The sequence below is a fragment of the Daldinia caldariorum genome (genome assembly GCF_022478825.1).
Source record: "Daldinia caldariorum strain CBS 122874 unplaced genomic scaffold F4812scaffold_10, whole genome shotgun sequence".
In the NCBI taxonomy this organism is placed as follows: Eukaryota; Fungi; Ascomycota; class Sordariomycetes; order Xylariales; family Hypoxylaceae; genus Daldinia; species Daldinia caldariorum.
In genome coordinates this window covers 227490-243219 of record NW_025953046.1, presented here as the reverse complement: position 1 = coordinate 243219, position 15730 = coordinate 227490, and the positions used below count along the sequence as shown (strand labels likewise).

At 47.3% G+C, this 15730-nt stretch overlaps 4 protein-coding genes across 4 annotated transcripts; 2 read left to right on the top strand and 2 right to left on the bottom strand.

The window, feature by feature from the left end:
- Window positions 1-1421: 1421 nt before the first annotated feature.
- On the top strand, window positions 1422-3447 carry F4812DRAFT_459904 (WD40 repeat-like protein; the record flags this gene model as incomplete). The annotated part of the gene is made up of 2 exons (XM_047937624.1): window positions 1422-2380; window positions 2445-3447. The coding sequence occupies 2 exons, from the start codon at window positions 1422-1424 to the stop codon at window positions 3445-3447; spliced, it is 1962 nt and encodes a 653-aa protein (XP_047789368.1).
- Window positions 3448-4236: 789 nt separating this feature from the next.
- F4812DRAFT_430964 (class I glutamine amidotransferase-like protein) lies at window positions 4237-5648 on the bottom strand. Its single transcript, XM_047934399.1, has 2 exons — window positions 4918-5648; window positions 4237-4792 (listed from the first exon to the last, which is right to left on the bottom strand). The coding sequence occupies exons 1-2, from the start codon at window positions 5356-5358 to the stop codon at window positions 4370-4372; spliced, it is 864 nt and encodes a 287-aa protein (XP_047789367.1). The 5' UTR covers window positions 5359-5648; the 3' UTR covers window positions 4237-4369.
- A 3939-nt stretch (window positions 5649-9587) lies between these two features.
- Window positions 9588-11288, top strand: F4812DRAFT_459902 (uncharacterized protein; the record flags this gene model as incomplete). The annotated part of the gene is made up of 3 exons (XM_047937623.1): window positions 9588-9836; window positions 9900-11024; window positions 11103-11288. 3 exons carry the CDS (start codon window positions 9588-9590, stop codon window positions 11286-11288), a joined length of 1560 nt encoding a protein of 519 aa, XP_047789366.1.
- F4812DRAFT_46967 (HIT-like protein) lies at window positions 11281-12662 on the bottom strand. The gene is made up of 3 exons (XM_047938894.1): window positions 12445-12662; window positions 11434-12380; window positions 11281-11364 (listed from the first exon to the last, which is right to left on the bottom strand). The coding sequence occupies exons 1-2, from the start codon at window positions 12580-12582 to the stop codon at window positions 11568-11570; spliced, it is 951 nt and encodes a 316-aa protein (XP_047789365.1). The 5' UTR covers window positions 12583-12662; the 3' UTR covers window positions 11281-11364; window positions 11434-11567.
- Window positions 12663-15730: the final 3068 nt, after the last annotated feature.

Sequence of the window (15730 nt, the reverse complement as noted above, 5' to 3'; positions counted from 1 at the left end):
AAAATAGAATACAAGATCTCCCTTAGGATTTGATCTCATTAAATTATTAAGTACTGTCCTATTGGATTACAAAGAATCATCAGAACTAAGATATGACTTATCCCATAGGTTATTTTCTTACATAGTACACTGCAAGTCAGACAAGCTAAAGAGATTGAATGGGTACCGGCTATTAGTAGTCCCCTGCCCGCTTATAACGCTTATAACGGGAATCCCGACCTTTGCTTTAGGCTTGTTGATGACGAGTAGTTACATCAGCCTATCGTTTTTTGTTTTTTTTTTGTTTTCTTCTTTACTTTCCCCCTTCGTCATTATCCTTCCGTTGGTACCTGTCTGGACCCTAGTAGATAGTGGAGTGGAGCGCCTATTTCATGTACGGAAACATGTACCGAATGCTGCACCGCTTCTAGACAGCCGACAAGCAGATGCGAGAATAAAGCATTCAGCGAAAGGGAAGGAAGAAGAAGAAAATATATGTGGATTTGTTCAAGGTATTGGCACCATGCCAGATCCAATTTTGGTCAATCTTTACCCGCACTCCACAATCTTTGGCCGCATGGGCCAGCACCTGCACTTTTTCCAACCTTTATTCCGTAAAGTACATGATATGTACCTATAATGTAAGTTAGGTAGGTGATTACCTTATGCTAAGTATATGTGCTTAATGTATACATTTAACATACCTGGATTCTAGCAGTCCTTTCCCTTTTGTGTTCATCTATGGGACGTTTATGGATTAAGTACACCTGACTCAAGTGTCTTAGGGGAGGCGAACAAAGGAGAAAAGAAAGAACTATACGATTAAAAAGGGGGCGTGGGGTAGCAATGAAGCCCAAAAGAACCCCTGCGGTCCAGGATATCGGGAAGGTACATACAACGTACATTAGCGTGACTTTGCAGTACTTTCTTAAATAACGTTACTACCATAGTACGCAAAGCCGATGCTGGCATTTGGATTGGAACCTTTTTTTTTTTTTTTTTTTTTTTTCTTCTTTTGTTGCTGACCAGCCACAAAAACATCGAAACTTACTGAACAATAGTTACATACTTTTTTTTACTTTATTACTTGCAGCTATTTTATACGGCTTACATTCTTTCGCCTCGTCGGCGCCATTGTTTACTTTACTTTACATATTGTCCGTTCTTTCTCGCTTGCTGTCTCTTTTTTTTTTTATCCCATACTAAAAATATAATTCTCTTTTCCTTAACCTTACGGCCTTCGCATTGTTTGACCCTGTTGTTATCTGGCTGTCCCTTTCCTGACACCGTTATTTGTATCCACACGCATCCTTCAGACCGAGACGACTTATCCGCGTTTTTTTCTTTCCTCTCCAATTAAAGCAATTAAACTTCTCCGGACCTTCGATACGGTTATGTCTACCTCTAATAAAGTTCCTGCCCAAGCTGGGCCCTTAGCAGCAATGCTCCACGATCCCTCGCCATTGAGCGCAAGGTCGTACTCCCACGATACTGGTATCGAACCAGGCATTGACGAAGAATCTACGACTCCGACAAGTGCAAACCCATTTCGTAAGAGCCGTCATGGAAGCGTTTCCGGGGAAATGATTAAGGGCAAAATCAGACGTGCATCCCTATCCATAAAGGGTATCGTTCGTCGCGAACGCAGAGTCTCGGAATCAGCTGCGGCGAGCCACGAAACGCGTCCTACCACTTCGCACTCGACTTGGCATAAATTGAGGCAAGCTACCAGTTTCCGACACTCGCGTACTTCATATGGCGGTCCTGGCACCCTAGAGACTATCTATTCCCCTCTTCAAGCCGACTTTCCTAATCGTCCTGTTCCTGGAAATGGCCTCGAACCCCCCATCATTCCATGGCATACCGGTGCAGCAGCCAAGGCGGCAGCAGCTCTGCAAAACGAGTCTCTCGGTCACGCTCGATATTACCAAGAATTGGTTTCCCTCGCCGAGTCGCAAAATGACCGCGAAAGCGGCATTGGAATTACCTTCACTACGTCTATGTCTCAACTTAATATACAAATCGAGGAGAGCGCGCCCATAATTAGAAAGGATTTCGTAGCTCAGCTTCCCCCGGAATTAGCTGTGCAAATTTTGTCTCATTTAGATGCTGCCCAGCTGGCAGTCGCAAGCAGAGTTTCTAAGCTTTGGCATAAGATGGCACAGGATCAGCATATCTGGCGACAGTCCTTCCTTAGAGAAAAGACGGGCACATACGCCACTGGTCGCCCTGTCCAACCTGGATCTGGCTTTGGTGTGCCCTCGCTTCGCTCCCAGAGAGATTGGCAGAAGATATACAAAGCACGAGAAGAGTTAGATGGGCGGTGGAAATTAGGAAAGCAAGCACGTGCGGTCTTTTTGAATGGGCATACAGACAGTGTTTATTGCCAGCAATTCGATGAGTACGAACCCGAACCCCCTGCGTCGGTGTGTTACTCAATCAAGATTTACTAATACGTGGAATAGGAATAAGATCATTACCGGTTCTCGGGACAAGACAATTCGAATTTGGGACATGCATACCCTCCAATGTCGTCTTATAATTGGGCCGCCGGAAGTTGTAAACGACTCATCACTTCTGTTCGACCCAGCCGGTCACCCCACACATTACGCGCTTTTCCCCAGCAATGAGCGGATAAGCCCATCGGTTCCCGTCACAGTCTCATTCCCGATTCATCACAGCGCCTCTATTCTATGTCTCCAATATGACGACGAGATACTGGTTACAGGCTCTTCGGATTCGACTTGCATTGTTTACAACGTGCGCTCAGGATACAGACCAGTTCGACGTCTCAAGTTTCATACCGCCGCTGTTCTCGATCTGGCATTCGATGATAAATACATCGTGACGTGCTCTAAGGATTGTACTATAGCTGTTTGGGACCGAGCCACGTTCTCACTGATTAAACAACTCAATGGCCACACTGGACCCGTTAATGCGGTACAACTGCGTGGGAACACTTTGGTATCCTGCTCTGGAGATTTCACCGTGAAGCTCTGGAATATCGACAGCGGTAAGGTAATCCGCGAACTTACCGGCCACACTAAGGGTCTTGCCTGTAGCCAGTTCTCCGAGGACGGTCGCTTTGTTGCATCTGCGGGGAGCGATAAAGTTATTCGTATCTGGGACGCCAACACCGGTGAATGCCTTCAAGAAATACAGGCCCACCAGAGTCTTGTGCGCAGCTTGCATATTGACAGCATTAGCGGACGTCTTATCAGCGGTAGCTACGATACCGATATCAAAGTTTTCGACATGGAAACGGGCCAACAACAGTTAGACTTCCCAGGTTGGCATGCTAGTTGGGTGCTCAGTGCAAAGTCCGATTACAGGCGTATCGTCAGCACTGGGCAGGACGCTAAGATCCTGATCATGGATTTCGGTGCTGATGTACCGGACATTAAGATGCTCGAAAGCTCTCGCAGGCCTGAAGAAGCATGTGATATTTGCGAGGCGGGTTTCATATAAGATATAAGGCCTGCGAGGAGCTAGTCTACTTGGGAGATAATATGCCATCGCCATCAAGGCGCGAGGCATCAGTTTGCGGACATCTCGCATTTTCAACGGCCGATAGCCAGCGACTTCGGCATTCACGAATTTTCTTTTTATGATATATTTTACTATGTCGGAGGAGTTTATACAGGTTGCACTTTGGAGGTCACGGAACGGGGAACAGGGACAGAGAGAAGCGGCATCTATTTCCCAAGCCCTTTTGTGCATTGCGAAGTATAGCCCGGCGTCTGAACTCCCTCGCGGGAGAAGAGACTCAGCATTTCTTTTGCTCAATCATCAGCTAAACCATATTAGACCGCCCCTCGAATTGGGGAATGGAAAAGAGAAAAAGTAGACTTAGATCAGGAGTTCGGATGCATCTGTAATCTGTAATCATCACCCTGTGTTAGAAGCAGCCTTTTGTTTGCTTCTCTCTTATGTCTTCCGCGTTGGTCTCACTTCATACTCGCATACGTACCTAACCTAACTATACTGTGTATAGTCTGCATCACTGCTAGAGTATATAATAAAAATTTAGAATTTAATTTAATATCTCGTCTTTGTTCATGAGTTGCTGTGAGTACGCATAATGACACGCATACATGGAAGTTTCTGACCTGGCCTTCTTCCCTGATCAAACCTTATTGCTATGTAAAACATGGCTTACACGTAACGTATAACCTCTAACACAATGCCAACACCTGCCATCATATCCCATCTCATTGGTTGCCACCGTCATCAAGCTGGCATGTTATAATGGTTAAGTGATTAAGTATTTATATTCAAAACAGCAGACTAAAACGGTGTCCCGCCGTAAGGATTAAGTACAAAGTTAGGTCCCTTATATACCCGACGAGTAAACAAGTTTAAATGCATAAATTACATCTCGCTTCCATTATTAATTATTACCATCCACCACCCCATTCCCATCCCCATCCGGCCCCAAGCGCGTCGGCGGCTCCCTCAGCCACTCGAAGACGCGGGCCCAGACGGCGGCGCCGTCGTGCTGCATCTCGACGGACTCGCAGAGGCGGAGCCAGGCCTTTTCGTCGAGGCGGGCGTCGAAGCCGAACCAGCGCAGCGAGTCGTGCAGGCGCAGGCGCGCCGCCTCCGCGTCCTTCTCCGGGTGCCCCTGGAACGTCAGGATCGTGTTGCCCGCGCCCAGCAGGCACTGGTTGCCCCGCGCGAGCGGCGCGAACCCGGGCGGCGCGCGGCTGACTTCCCGCCGGTGGTGCTGCTGCAGCTTCAGGGCCCCTGCGGAAGCGAAGGCCGGGAAGAACTTTCTTCCCGCTGCGGTCAGGGTTACGTCCGCTACGCCCATCTAAGAGTTTTTTGGGGGGCGTTGGTTAGTTTTTAGGTTGTATTGTATTTTATTTGTGCTGTGAGAGAGAAAGAGAGAGAGAGAGGAAAGAAGACCAAGGGGGGAGGAGGGGGGGATCTATATACTTCCGGGCGCGGGGCGTCGACGACCTTGCCGCCGAAGACGCGGGAGATGGTCTGGTGGCCCCAGCAGATGCCGAGGATCTTCTTCTCGGGGTACTGGGCCACGAGGCGGCGGAGGAAGCGATGCACATCCAGGATCCACGGGTGGGACTTGCGCGGGTCGACGTTGGACCCGCCGAACACGATGAGGTCGAAGAAGGCCGGGTCGGGAAACTGGCCGTGGCCGGTCTTGTTGGCGGGCTCGTAGAAGGCCAGCCGGGCGTCCGGGGCCACGGCGCCTATGGTCCGCTCGTAGGACGCCCTGATGGCGGGGAGGAGGCGGGACCGATACGAGTTGAGTAAGATGGCGATGCGGATCGGTTGCGGTTCAGGTTCAGGTTCAGGTCCATCCTCATGTTTATGTTCATGTTCATGTTCAACACCGAGTGTCTTTATGGAGGACATGGCACTTGCGCTAAACTGGGGACTGGGACGAAGGGAAATAAATGAAGACCGGGTATAAGTGGACAGTGGAATTCGTCATACAAATGAATAGTAATAATACTCGGCTCGGGCATGTCTGTTGAAGACTTGATAGATGCCGGGGTAATTAGCTTTCGGGTCGTTGAAGACTCGAAATTCCTGCTAGCAGGTTATTGTTGTTGTAGTGTACAATGTGACAAAAAAAAAAGAACAGAACAGAACAGACATGTCTTTTTTTTTTCTTCCTTATTCACGAGGAGAAATAAATGATGAACACGGCGTGGCATGAGAAATGAGAAAACGAGGCTTGGCGAATTGGCTGAGCCTTTCCATTTAAGGAAATTTGGTGGATCTTGGTTGGCTACCGATTGGTCAACGCAACCCGGGGCTTCTGAGTAACATGTACGACGTCAAAATTCCTGGGGCAAAGTTTAGAAAGCCAGGAAGCTGCTTCAACCTGTAACCTTTAGTGCGACTACTTGGCCTAACCTAGGCCGGGCTGGGCTAGTCATGGTAACCTGGACACTTAGCTTCCGGGCAGCCGGGGTCCCCGTTTGGACCGCCCTGGACGCTAAAACTACCTAGGTACCTGCCTAACCTAAGGTAAGGACAAGTGGGGAGGGAGGAGGAGCCAATGACGCCACCATACGGGACTTGGGGTGGTATGAGGTATGTAACTGGTAGGTAACTGGTTACAACGCGCAGAGCCTCGGCAGCTTTTTTCTGACTACCACATCCAGTTATTATCAGTGAGTTTCCAAATCCGGATCGGAAATGTTGAAACTGATACTTGTTTCTGATATTAAGTCACTATCCATATTATTATTAATATTATTTTGTTAAAAGTCATTCTCCTCTTTCAAAATAACACAAATTCTATGGTTGTTAGTGAAATAGTCACGAATAAAAAGTAACAAAAGTCAGCTCGAGCCAACTTCATAATAATACCTAACGCCGGTATCAACCAACACACAGGCCAACTTACCTACTTCTCTACACCAACCACCTTATTTCCCTCTCAGATCTTGAAAATTCCCGGTTTCATGCCGAATCTGCTGAAGGCGTTCAATATTTTCTAAAAATTTTAAATGCCTCGTTACATTAGATCATGCAAATGCGAAGCTACCGTATATGCGTTCAAAATGCTGTGTATCTATATCTATTAGTTAGAGAATGCGTGGACATATTGACTACCTAACCTAAGTACCTAGGTAGTCAAAAGAAAATCTAAAAAAGTAAGAGAACACATGTACAAATGATGTGGGAGAATCACATTCTTTCGTTGCTACACGAGTTGACTGGATCAGCCACTCCGGTCAACTCATCATAGTGATCATCCATCATCTGCTACAGACAGCTACCTACATAGCCCTCCTCAGAGGTACATCATCGTCAAACAAATAGATATTGCCTAGCCTTCCATTCATATAACTATATCCAATTAGCGATAGTCAAGCCCGTAGCACAGGGCGGTGGTAGTAGTACAACAACTGCGTTGCTACGAGATTATCATATCTGACCAAATCGCAGTTAGGTAGCAGCAGCAACAGCAGCCTATGAATCTAGCCACATACGCGGAAACTATTGCCTAAGAAGAAGAAATAAAATAAAACGGTTAGTTGCACAGAGCCACAAACTGTCGTTGTCTGTCAACTGTCGGCAAAGATGTCTCAAACGGAAAACGTTAGACGTACCCGTCATCTCTGTACTAACTAAAATAAGCTAACAACGCACAACATCTGCCCATCTCACTTTAGGTAGGTTAGGTACTTACCAGAACCGTGCCGGTTTGCAGAACTTATAATGGAGACTAACTGACTGACGGACTGACTGGACGGACTTTGGAGTTCTTGGGCTGCATTGCATGAAATTCACATGTAGGTACATCCCCTGACTGAGACGTCATACTATCAAGATTCGGGGGGCCTCCCACAACTTAGGTTAGGGGCGAAGTCCAGGTCCTTGGGAAAACCGAAAGCTAACAAGTTGGGGAGGGGAGGGCCAGGTACCAGGAAGTCGGGATTTGGTAGCCTCAGCATACATCACGCACCCACCCACCCTCTCATTCGGCAAACGCATATGGACAGATAGCATGACATGGGCCTCCTCTTATTTCTTCGTGGGGGGGGATGATAATATATCGGTTAGCATGTCCCATTGGCTAAGTCATTTCGGATCCATCCGATAACCGTGATTGATAGATAGATATCGGCCCAACTGTTCTGTTTACCTACTTGCTCCTATACGTAATGTTTGCAGATGGGGAGGGGTGATGGTCTGTCTCTGCTGATCATCCGCCCACGATGATGATAGGCTCGTTCCCTGGGATGGGAAGCTGCAAAACCTTTCTGCAACCCCCGCTCCTAGGCTTTTTCTCACCCGGCTATTGCTGGGCGCTAGATACGATCGATGTAGGGCCAATCGATTCGGTACTGGCCTGCATGCGTGAGTCTGGAAGAAGCAGCAACATTACCAGGATCTTGCAACTATGATCCCGGGGACAAGGATATTAGATCGTAGAGGCGACATGACATGTCAGTTTCTTTTTATTTCTTTTCCTTGATATCGTTAGGGTTGGCTTGAGATCTCGTAGATTTAATATTCGTTACCGCGGTTAGAATTGCGAAATGCCCGCCGAGTAAAAGGTACAAGAAGTACGGACGAGACGACCCTCGCCAGGTAGCTGCTACCTACCTAGGCAGCTATGTCTCTTCCCCAGACAGGCTTCGCTCAACATGTCTCGGTTGCCAGCCTAGATAGCAACTCCATAGCCTGTTCTGGTTCTAGACCTCGTAAAAAGTCGAGGCGGGGAACGAATGGCGAAGCGTCCCGTAGCTTCCCACTTCTAGGGAAAAGCTCCTCTCGAACCCAAAGGTTTGGCAGGCCTAGAGCGATTATTTCAAGACCAGGAGAAGCACGATCCCGCGATCCCGCTCGCAGGTGTCAAGAAGTCCACGCAGCGTTAGGCCCCAACGTTAGGGAGTCAAACGGGCGAATGAAGTTAGGGGCTGGCCGTCGGGATTGCTCGGCTCGAGTTGACCGAGAGATACTCCCCCCACGCGTAGACCTTACGAGGCGTTATGGTGTACTAGATACTACTTTCTAAGTTACCCGCGGATGCCCGTGGTTTTGCATATAGGGGTAGCTAGTGCCTATCCCGTTTGGTATTAGAAGCAATAGATGATGGCCTCTTGATGCAGATATCTCCTGCACATAATTTTCCGTGCAGATGCTACCCCTGCAGAACGGTCGTCATGTTCTTCTGTCCCGAGATTTCCGGTACATATATCTGCATCTAGAGCCGCAGCTAGAGGTATAACAGCACAGGGATAGCCCTTGTTCGAGCTCTCGCAACCTTCATCGACGCCTTCCAGGACCGTGATTATTACCTGGTTTACCGTAGAATATTGTCACCTATGATGTTGACCAGACGGCATCGAAATCGTTTTGGGTAATCTGGTTATCCTTTTGAGAGACTTGCTTCCCGCTCCTCCGCTTCCTACCCTTGCTACCCGTTCTTCATTAATGCTCGGGAGGCTTTGGGATATCCTCACGCATATCGATCGTAGACAGTATCCAGAAAACAATGGATGGGGGCTTTCTGGAAAGGGCAAGTTACGCATGAATAGTGCCCGTTAGTTCCTACATGCTCTCTGTCTTTCCTTATAGGATAAGCTACCTGGTAGATAATTCTAGGCATATTAGTTTAATCAACCATCCTTAGAAAGCTCGACTTAGAAACTATCTCTTGCTTCAACTCTCTATCTGCAAAGCCGATAATTTTTGTTTACCCTGTTGCCTTTCCAAGAGGGTGAATGTCGTGTAGTGCGTAGAGTTATCTTTTTTTACATTCAAACATACTTCTCCACCCCACGCTACTTACATACCTTTCCCACTACAATCTGCTCCATGCGCTCTGGCTAGAAGGACAGCTGCGGGAACGGTTCCTGACTCATGTTCGGGAGGCCGCACAAAACCTGCATCGCTACCAAGAACACACGTTCCTGACCGCTAGGCGCTGCTGCAGGCATACCCAATACCGGCCTTCCAGGAGAATCGGGAAGAACTTCGAAGGTATCTTCTTGCCCTAGGCTCGCGCAGAGAACCGACAGAAGCGGCGGTGAAGGTTGGGAGAAAGAGGGGGCGGTAGCTGGCGAAGGAAGCGAAAAAAAGGAGGCATGACAGAAGCCTGGGTCAGGCTGATATCCAAGATGGTTATCAACTCGGAGACACCCCAGCTTGCCTGGAATGATCTACCGAGTGACGACGTCTCTGCGTCTGAGTCTCACATTCACCACGGATATGAAGAGGGACGAGATCTAGAGGCGCTCTTTCAAGGATTGCCTTACCCTCACGACATAAATCAGTGGATACTGCGTCAACAGAAATTAAAGCAGGAAATGTATGAACAAAACTGGTCCTCGAATATGGCCGCGGATAGTGGGGATGAAACTTGCATGGTAAGATCATCACTTAGCCCGTTGAAGTGGCATTGGAGTAGTTGCTCATGCTTGCGCTCTCAGCCCGAGGACCTTTATAGTGGATGCTTGCAACTTATTGGTACGAGTACTCCTTATACTGGAACCCAAACGACTGCCGTTGGTGTCTCAGGCGAAAATACTGCAAATACCGGAAGGGATTTTGATCCGAGTCACTCCCAACACAACAAAGGGCCCGTTGGAAACGACCCAATGGGTCTGCCAGAACTTCGCACAACAAGCACTTATTTGCTTCGAAGCTCCGGGGCGAACTACAATGACGTGCAGGCATACATGACTGGCCATCACCAAACGGATAATTATCTGGGTTATCCAGATGGTCTACCTCAATACGACTGGTATCCCAACATTCCCGTCCTCGGGGAACCATTAGAAGGCGCACAAGTTAGCACCAGCAGCTTCTCTTCTTCGGTTCCCTCGTCGGCGACTTCTGAAGCCATGGCCGCGATGACCCTCAACCCGAGGGCGGTACACAGCAACGCGGCAGGACATTTACAAGCCGACAGTTCTGTTGCGAGCCCGGGAAATCCTGTTAGCTCTTGGACATCGTCGAGCTATCCTTCCACTATTTCCCCAAAGATGCTGCGAATTAACCCATCGCCGACACCTGCGTCCTCGTCTGAGTCAATCCACAACGCCATGCTTTCTGGTGCCGACTTAGACCCTGGTGCCTCTGCGTACGAGCATTCTCATTCTCATCCTCGCAGCCCGTTCCAGTCGCAACGGCAGAGTCAAAAGCCACGAAAAGAACTTCCGAGCAAACCAGCGAGATCGCGGCTAGTACCAATAACCTCGTCCGAGCCGTCGCCATCTTCGAAAGGAAAGAGGCCAGCCCTCCCCCAGCTTCCCGGCGATCACGAACAGTCGCCTCAGAAAGTGCGGGTCGCTCAACCGAAACAGGAGCGCCACGATGCGGCGCCCCAAGGAAGTGAGGGATCTCCGGCTCGCGGGCGTAGCAGTAGGAGCAGTGGAGTACGGTCTGCCAAGGACGAATTTCTAGTCCGATCAAAGCTGGCGGGTATGACGTATCGCGAGATCCGCCGCTTGGGAAATTTCACCGAAGCCGAATCTACGCTGCGGGGGCGGTTCCGGACTCTGACGAAGGACAAGGAGGCGCGTGTAAGAAAACCAGAATGGCAAGATAACGATGTAGGCTTTTCTTTTTTACTTTTTTTTCTTCTTTCCTAACTTTAGATTTCTTCGTGCTCAACTAACGGGACGGTATAGATACGTTTACTAAAGAAAGCTGTCCGCAAACTGGCGAAAGGCAACGATATGATGCCGGCCAAGGCACCGTGGGGCCAAGTGGCCGAGTACATCATGGACCACGGCGGTTCGTACCAATTTGGCGGCGCCACTTGCCATAGGAAGTGGAAAGAATTGGTGGAAGAAGGCAAAGCGGGATTGAAATGAACTTATTTGGGTGTTTGCCCTGGCTATCACAAGTATGCTGGCTGGGCTGAACTATGTGTGCTGGTATCTAGAATTTCTGGCAATGTTAGGAACCTAAGGTAATGTAGAAACAGGGGGAGGGGGGGGGTAGTATGTATGTACTTACGATGTCAACGTTGGGATACCAAAGCTGGTCCTATCACCAAATGAAAAATATATGATTTCAAAGCCGTAGCCATCTGGCTAGTCCTATTCGGGGTCTACTCCCAGATGTCTGCTCGTTGATATCGTTGATATTTGCTAATGGGGTAAGCCAATCCCTTTAAGGACGTCGAGCAACTGGTCGGGGTCTTCTCTTAAAACATCCCATTCGGCCTGGTTCTTGACGAGAGCTGTGCCGGCTAAGACAGTCCCGTTGAGAGATACTACACCAACATCTTGGCCCGATTTGTCTTTGATCATTACGCCCTCTGCCGTCCTGGGACAGAGGGCCAGGGAGTTGCTCGTCATTGCGAAATTATAGCTGATCATGGCCTCACCTTCGCTGTTGGCCTCCCCGTCTGGGAAGCTAGCCTTAACCGCTTTTCTATAAAGCTCTAGGTATGCACTATGCCTCTCCTTGGCGGTCATGTCCGAATGCATATTTGTTGCAAAGACGTTAAACGGCAGTGTTTTCTCAGACTCGGCGACCCTTTCCGCCAGGATACTCCATTCGCTGCCCCTATCTACACCCTCTAACCCATCTTTCATCCGTTCGACAGGGAGAAGCTGCAGATGGCGATGCGGCTGGCTAGCACCAGAATGTGGGCCCGAATTGAAGAATGCGAATAGCTCCTGTCCGTTATTACGGTAGGCCTGAATACAAGCGAACGTCGCGGCTATATCGGCCTCCTCCAGAATATGCGTCTGGGGCTTGAACTCCCTGGTAATTATGATGAAGTGTTCTGGCACGACTGCGAATCTATTCAGCACAAGCCGATGGGATGGCGGTATGTCGGCAATAAGCATGTTGGGGGAGGGGTTTTCGAAGGCATTGAACGGCTTTCCATGAGGCTCTTTGGGTTTCGGAGCCTTGGGTTTCAACGCCAAGGATGGCGAGAATCGAAGTTGGAACTAAGATAGAGGATAAGCTACTGCTATGATATGCCTAAGTGTTTAAGTATATGGTTATGCTCACAGGAATGGAATTAGGTGTTAAAATGGCAACTTGGGTCGGATAGTACGTCAAATCACCATTAGTACGAGCCGCGTCGAAAGCAGCTTTCACAAGCTCTGGAAGGTTTTGTGGCGCAATTGAGCGAGCCATTTCTGTCATTGTAGTATCGAGTATTGGGTATTGGGTATTGTAGTCTATGTGAGAAGGCTTCAAAGTCAATCCCGAGTTGTTAGTTGCATCACCGTTTTAGAAAATCGCTTTAGAGAAACATTGACGTTGTGTGATATTCCCTTGCCAGCTGCGTGCCAGCTGCATACCAGCTGGACTCAATCCAACAGAACCTTACAAGAGGACTAATAATAACTATAGGCACTCTAATAGGTTCTATTTTGAAGGAAAGGGGGGAGCATGTGATAGATTCACAGCTAACACTCATTTATCTTATATCCAAGTAGGTACTTAAGGCTAATGAGTAGCATCTTGATAACCATGAATATAATGTATAAATATTCCGATATGTCAATTCGCCCTGAACTATATACCTTTGGATCGTCTTTGTTTTAATTAATTAATTAATTTTTTGCAACATATCAATACCTCTGCTTACCCGTAACGTGTCTAGTAGTTATAGTGTAGAGGGATAGAAATCATGAAGCACGTTGTCACGTAATAAGAATGGGAGCTAGTGACACACGTTTCTGGCGGATTAATATATATAAGAGATAGATTAAGAACTATTTAGATGATAGGTAAATAACTTGCTCCCTAGGTATCTACCCTTGTAAAACATATATGGTTGATTCTGTCCGAAATAAAGATTAATAAAGTTGATACTCGTAAATATATGAAACTGTGGCTTTCGAGGTGTTGTTTGGTTGGGCTGGGTTGGTTTCTGTCTAATACGATAAGTTACGCAGAGTGAGCTGCGTATTGAAGAAGAAACAGTAAAATAAACCTCCGAGAAACGTGGATCGCTTAACCACAAAAAACCCAGACACTTACGAATTACGATACGCTAGTTAGGCGAGCGTTTAAAGAAAAGAGTTTAATCTGTCTAACCGCTCCGGCTCCGACGGAGCTTGAGTCTGATCTATAAAGAAAGTGGGACCCGAAATTCATTGGTAAGAATGACCCCGCGATCCGAACTTCCTAGGGGCGATGAAACACAGACCCCTAATCTCTACCTTGGCCCTAGCTCAGGGGCACACTGCAAAAGACCTGTACCTAGATGGCATGTTTCGAAACAATGCTAACCTATGGTTTGGTCCCGAATTGTTGGCTGATGGAATAGGCCGATAGGTTAGTAATACCGCATGTGGAGATGTTAAAGAGAAAGGGCGGATAAGCTGAGCCAATAGATCGAACGAGGTCGGTAATTTTGGTTGCGCAATGACGCCGTGTCATGCCGCACGGGTTAGATGATGTTAATTCGTTATGCGCCTGCCGACGCTATGCTCATCCCCTTTCTTTTACAGAACAAAAATTTGAAGGAAGATGCCATCTCATTAAAATTGCTAACAAAAGAAAACAGGCGAGGAGATTAGATAGAAGCAAGTACCTTAGGTATACAATATATGTAGGTAGCGGATTAATTGTAATTCTACCCAACATTAGGTACCAACGACATACGCAAGCATTACGTTTACTACCTATCAAGGTATGTTATATACTTAGTCCACCCCGTATATATTATCCAGATTATGTATACCGACCAACGTGCAAATAATATGGAATCTAGCAAGAATTTTTACATGGGGGGGTTTAACCCTGGTAGGACTAGAAACAGCCGTTATCATGTCGTTCCACCTGAGAAGAAGAAAGAAAAAAAACCTCGAGGACAGACGAAGTATCACCGATTCTCCTTGCACAACACTCTGAACTCGAGGAACGGTCTTGTTCAACGGTACTATCATATGGATATTTTCGGTGACTGTTGTTACACAAGGCTTGAATAGATAGACAGGGATAAGAGAAGGAAAGAAAAAGAAGCTAGTATTTACTATGAACCAATTGATCCTTACGTTTACCCAAGTTTTGCAGCAACTTAATAATCTATCGATAGTAATAGCCGCCGTGGTTTGCGTCCGAAACCTCGAAAGCTGCAAGGCTTTTCCGGAGCTTTGTACCCCATCTACTATTCTTCACTACCTACCTAGGTAATCTAACTGACTCACTACTTTTACCTCACCATGTTTTCATTCAATAAAAGAATCCGATGGAAATGCGTGCAAACAAGGAATTTATGCCCCCCGTGACAAAGTTTTATAATAGTTAGGTGCATTAGGTTAGGTATGTTTGTGAGTACGTGCCCATGGATATTTGAAAATTCTGTACTATAGTAGAGGTACGTACCTGCTCAGGTACATACCTAGCCGAAGAACTGGATATCTCAGTTGCGCTGTGATAGGCCGCAAATGAATTAATCCCAGGGATGATCGCCAAAAGGAATTCGATATGCAGGAACAGCCGTATCTCTATTATGCCTATGACGTTTATATGGAGATTATGACAATCAATTTGTTGATGTCGCCCTTGACATTGAAGATTTTAGTTGCAACATTTATTGGATTAGGTCATCAATATAATATTTATTTGGGGCTCTCTATACCTATTGAGGTTCTTTGTACGTACTATGTAGTCTCATGGGATTAACTATCCTTTTCCCCGAGCTTGTGTCTCCTTCACCACATCGTATGCAGTCCATAGGAGGTAGTCCATAGTTTTAACGTAAATTTGTTTAGGAGCGGGATATATGCTATCCAATTGCAGCCTCATTTCATAACTGGCTTCATAAACAGCTTCTGGGCCTATTCATGCCTTAGAAGCGTTCCTTGGCTTGGCGTGGAACAGGTCGACGCCTGATGTGGGCATTTGCTAAGCGACCAGATTGCAGGTGTACCTAAAAACAAGCCCTTAAAAAGAGGCTGTCAGATGCGAAAGCTGCTATCCAGTGCTTGCTACTTTGGGAAATGTACATCGAATTTCATTGGGTCACAAGGGTCGCACTTGTTGTAGTATGTATGACCATGCGGGCAATTGGATCGGATCTCATAACAAAGAAGGCGCTGGCTCAGGGAAAACCATGCTCTTGAAGGTAACTGCCTCCCTGGGTGTGGAACCCTAGATGCAAACTACCTGTAGGCAGGTGCACAATAATAAGGGAAGTATTGTACCGTATGATGCAGAAGGTAACTAACTCCTTCTGTATTGTACAATAAGTACCTAACCTACATAATGTAAGTAATCACCTAGGTGAGGTAGGCACGTATGAAAATCAACGCATGAGCTAGGTACCTACTTGGGTATG

Excerpts from the sequence above, each read along its gene's own strand:
- F4812DRAFT_430964 (XM_047934399.1), bottom strand. The coding sequence starts at position 5,358 with ATGTCCTCCATAAAGACACTCGGTGTTGAACATGAACATGAACATAAA. Across the intron at positions 4,793-4,917 it reads TCGACGCCCCGCGCCCGGAA|ATGGGCGTAGCGGACGTAAC; the intron begins GTATATAGATCC and ends AAAAACTCTTAG.
- F4812DRAFT_46967 (XM_047938894.1), bottom strand. The coding sequence starts at position 12,582 with ATGACAGAAATGGCTCGCTCAATTGCGCCACAAAACCTTCCAGAGCTT. Across the intron at positions 12,381-12,444 it reads TAACACCTAATTCCATTCCT|TTCCAACTTCGATTCTCGCC; the intron begins GTGAGCATAACC and ends CCTCTATCTTAG.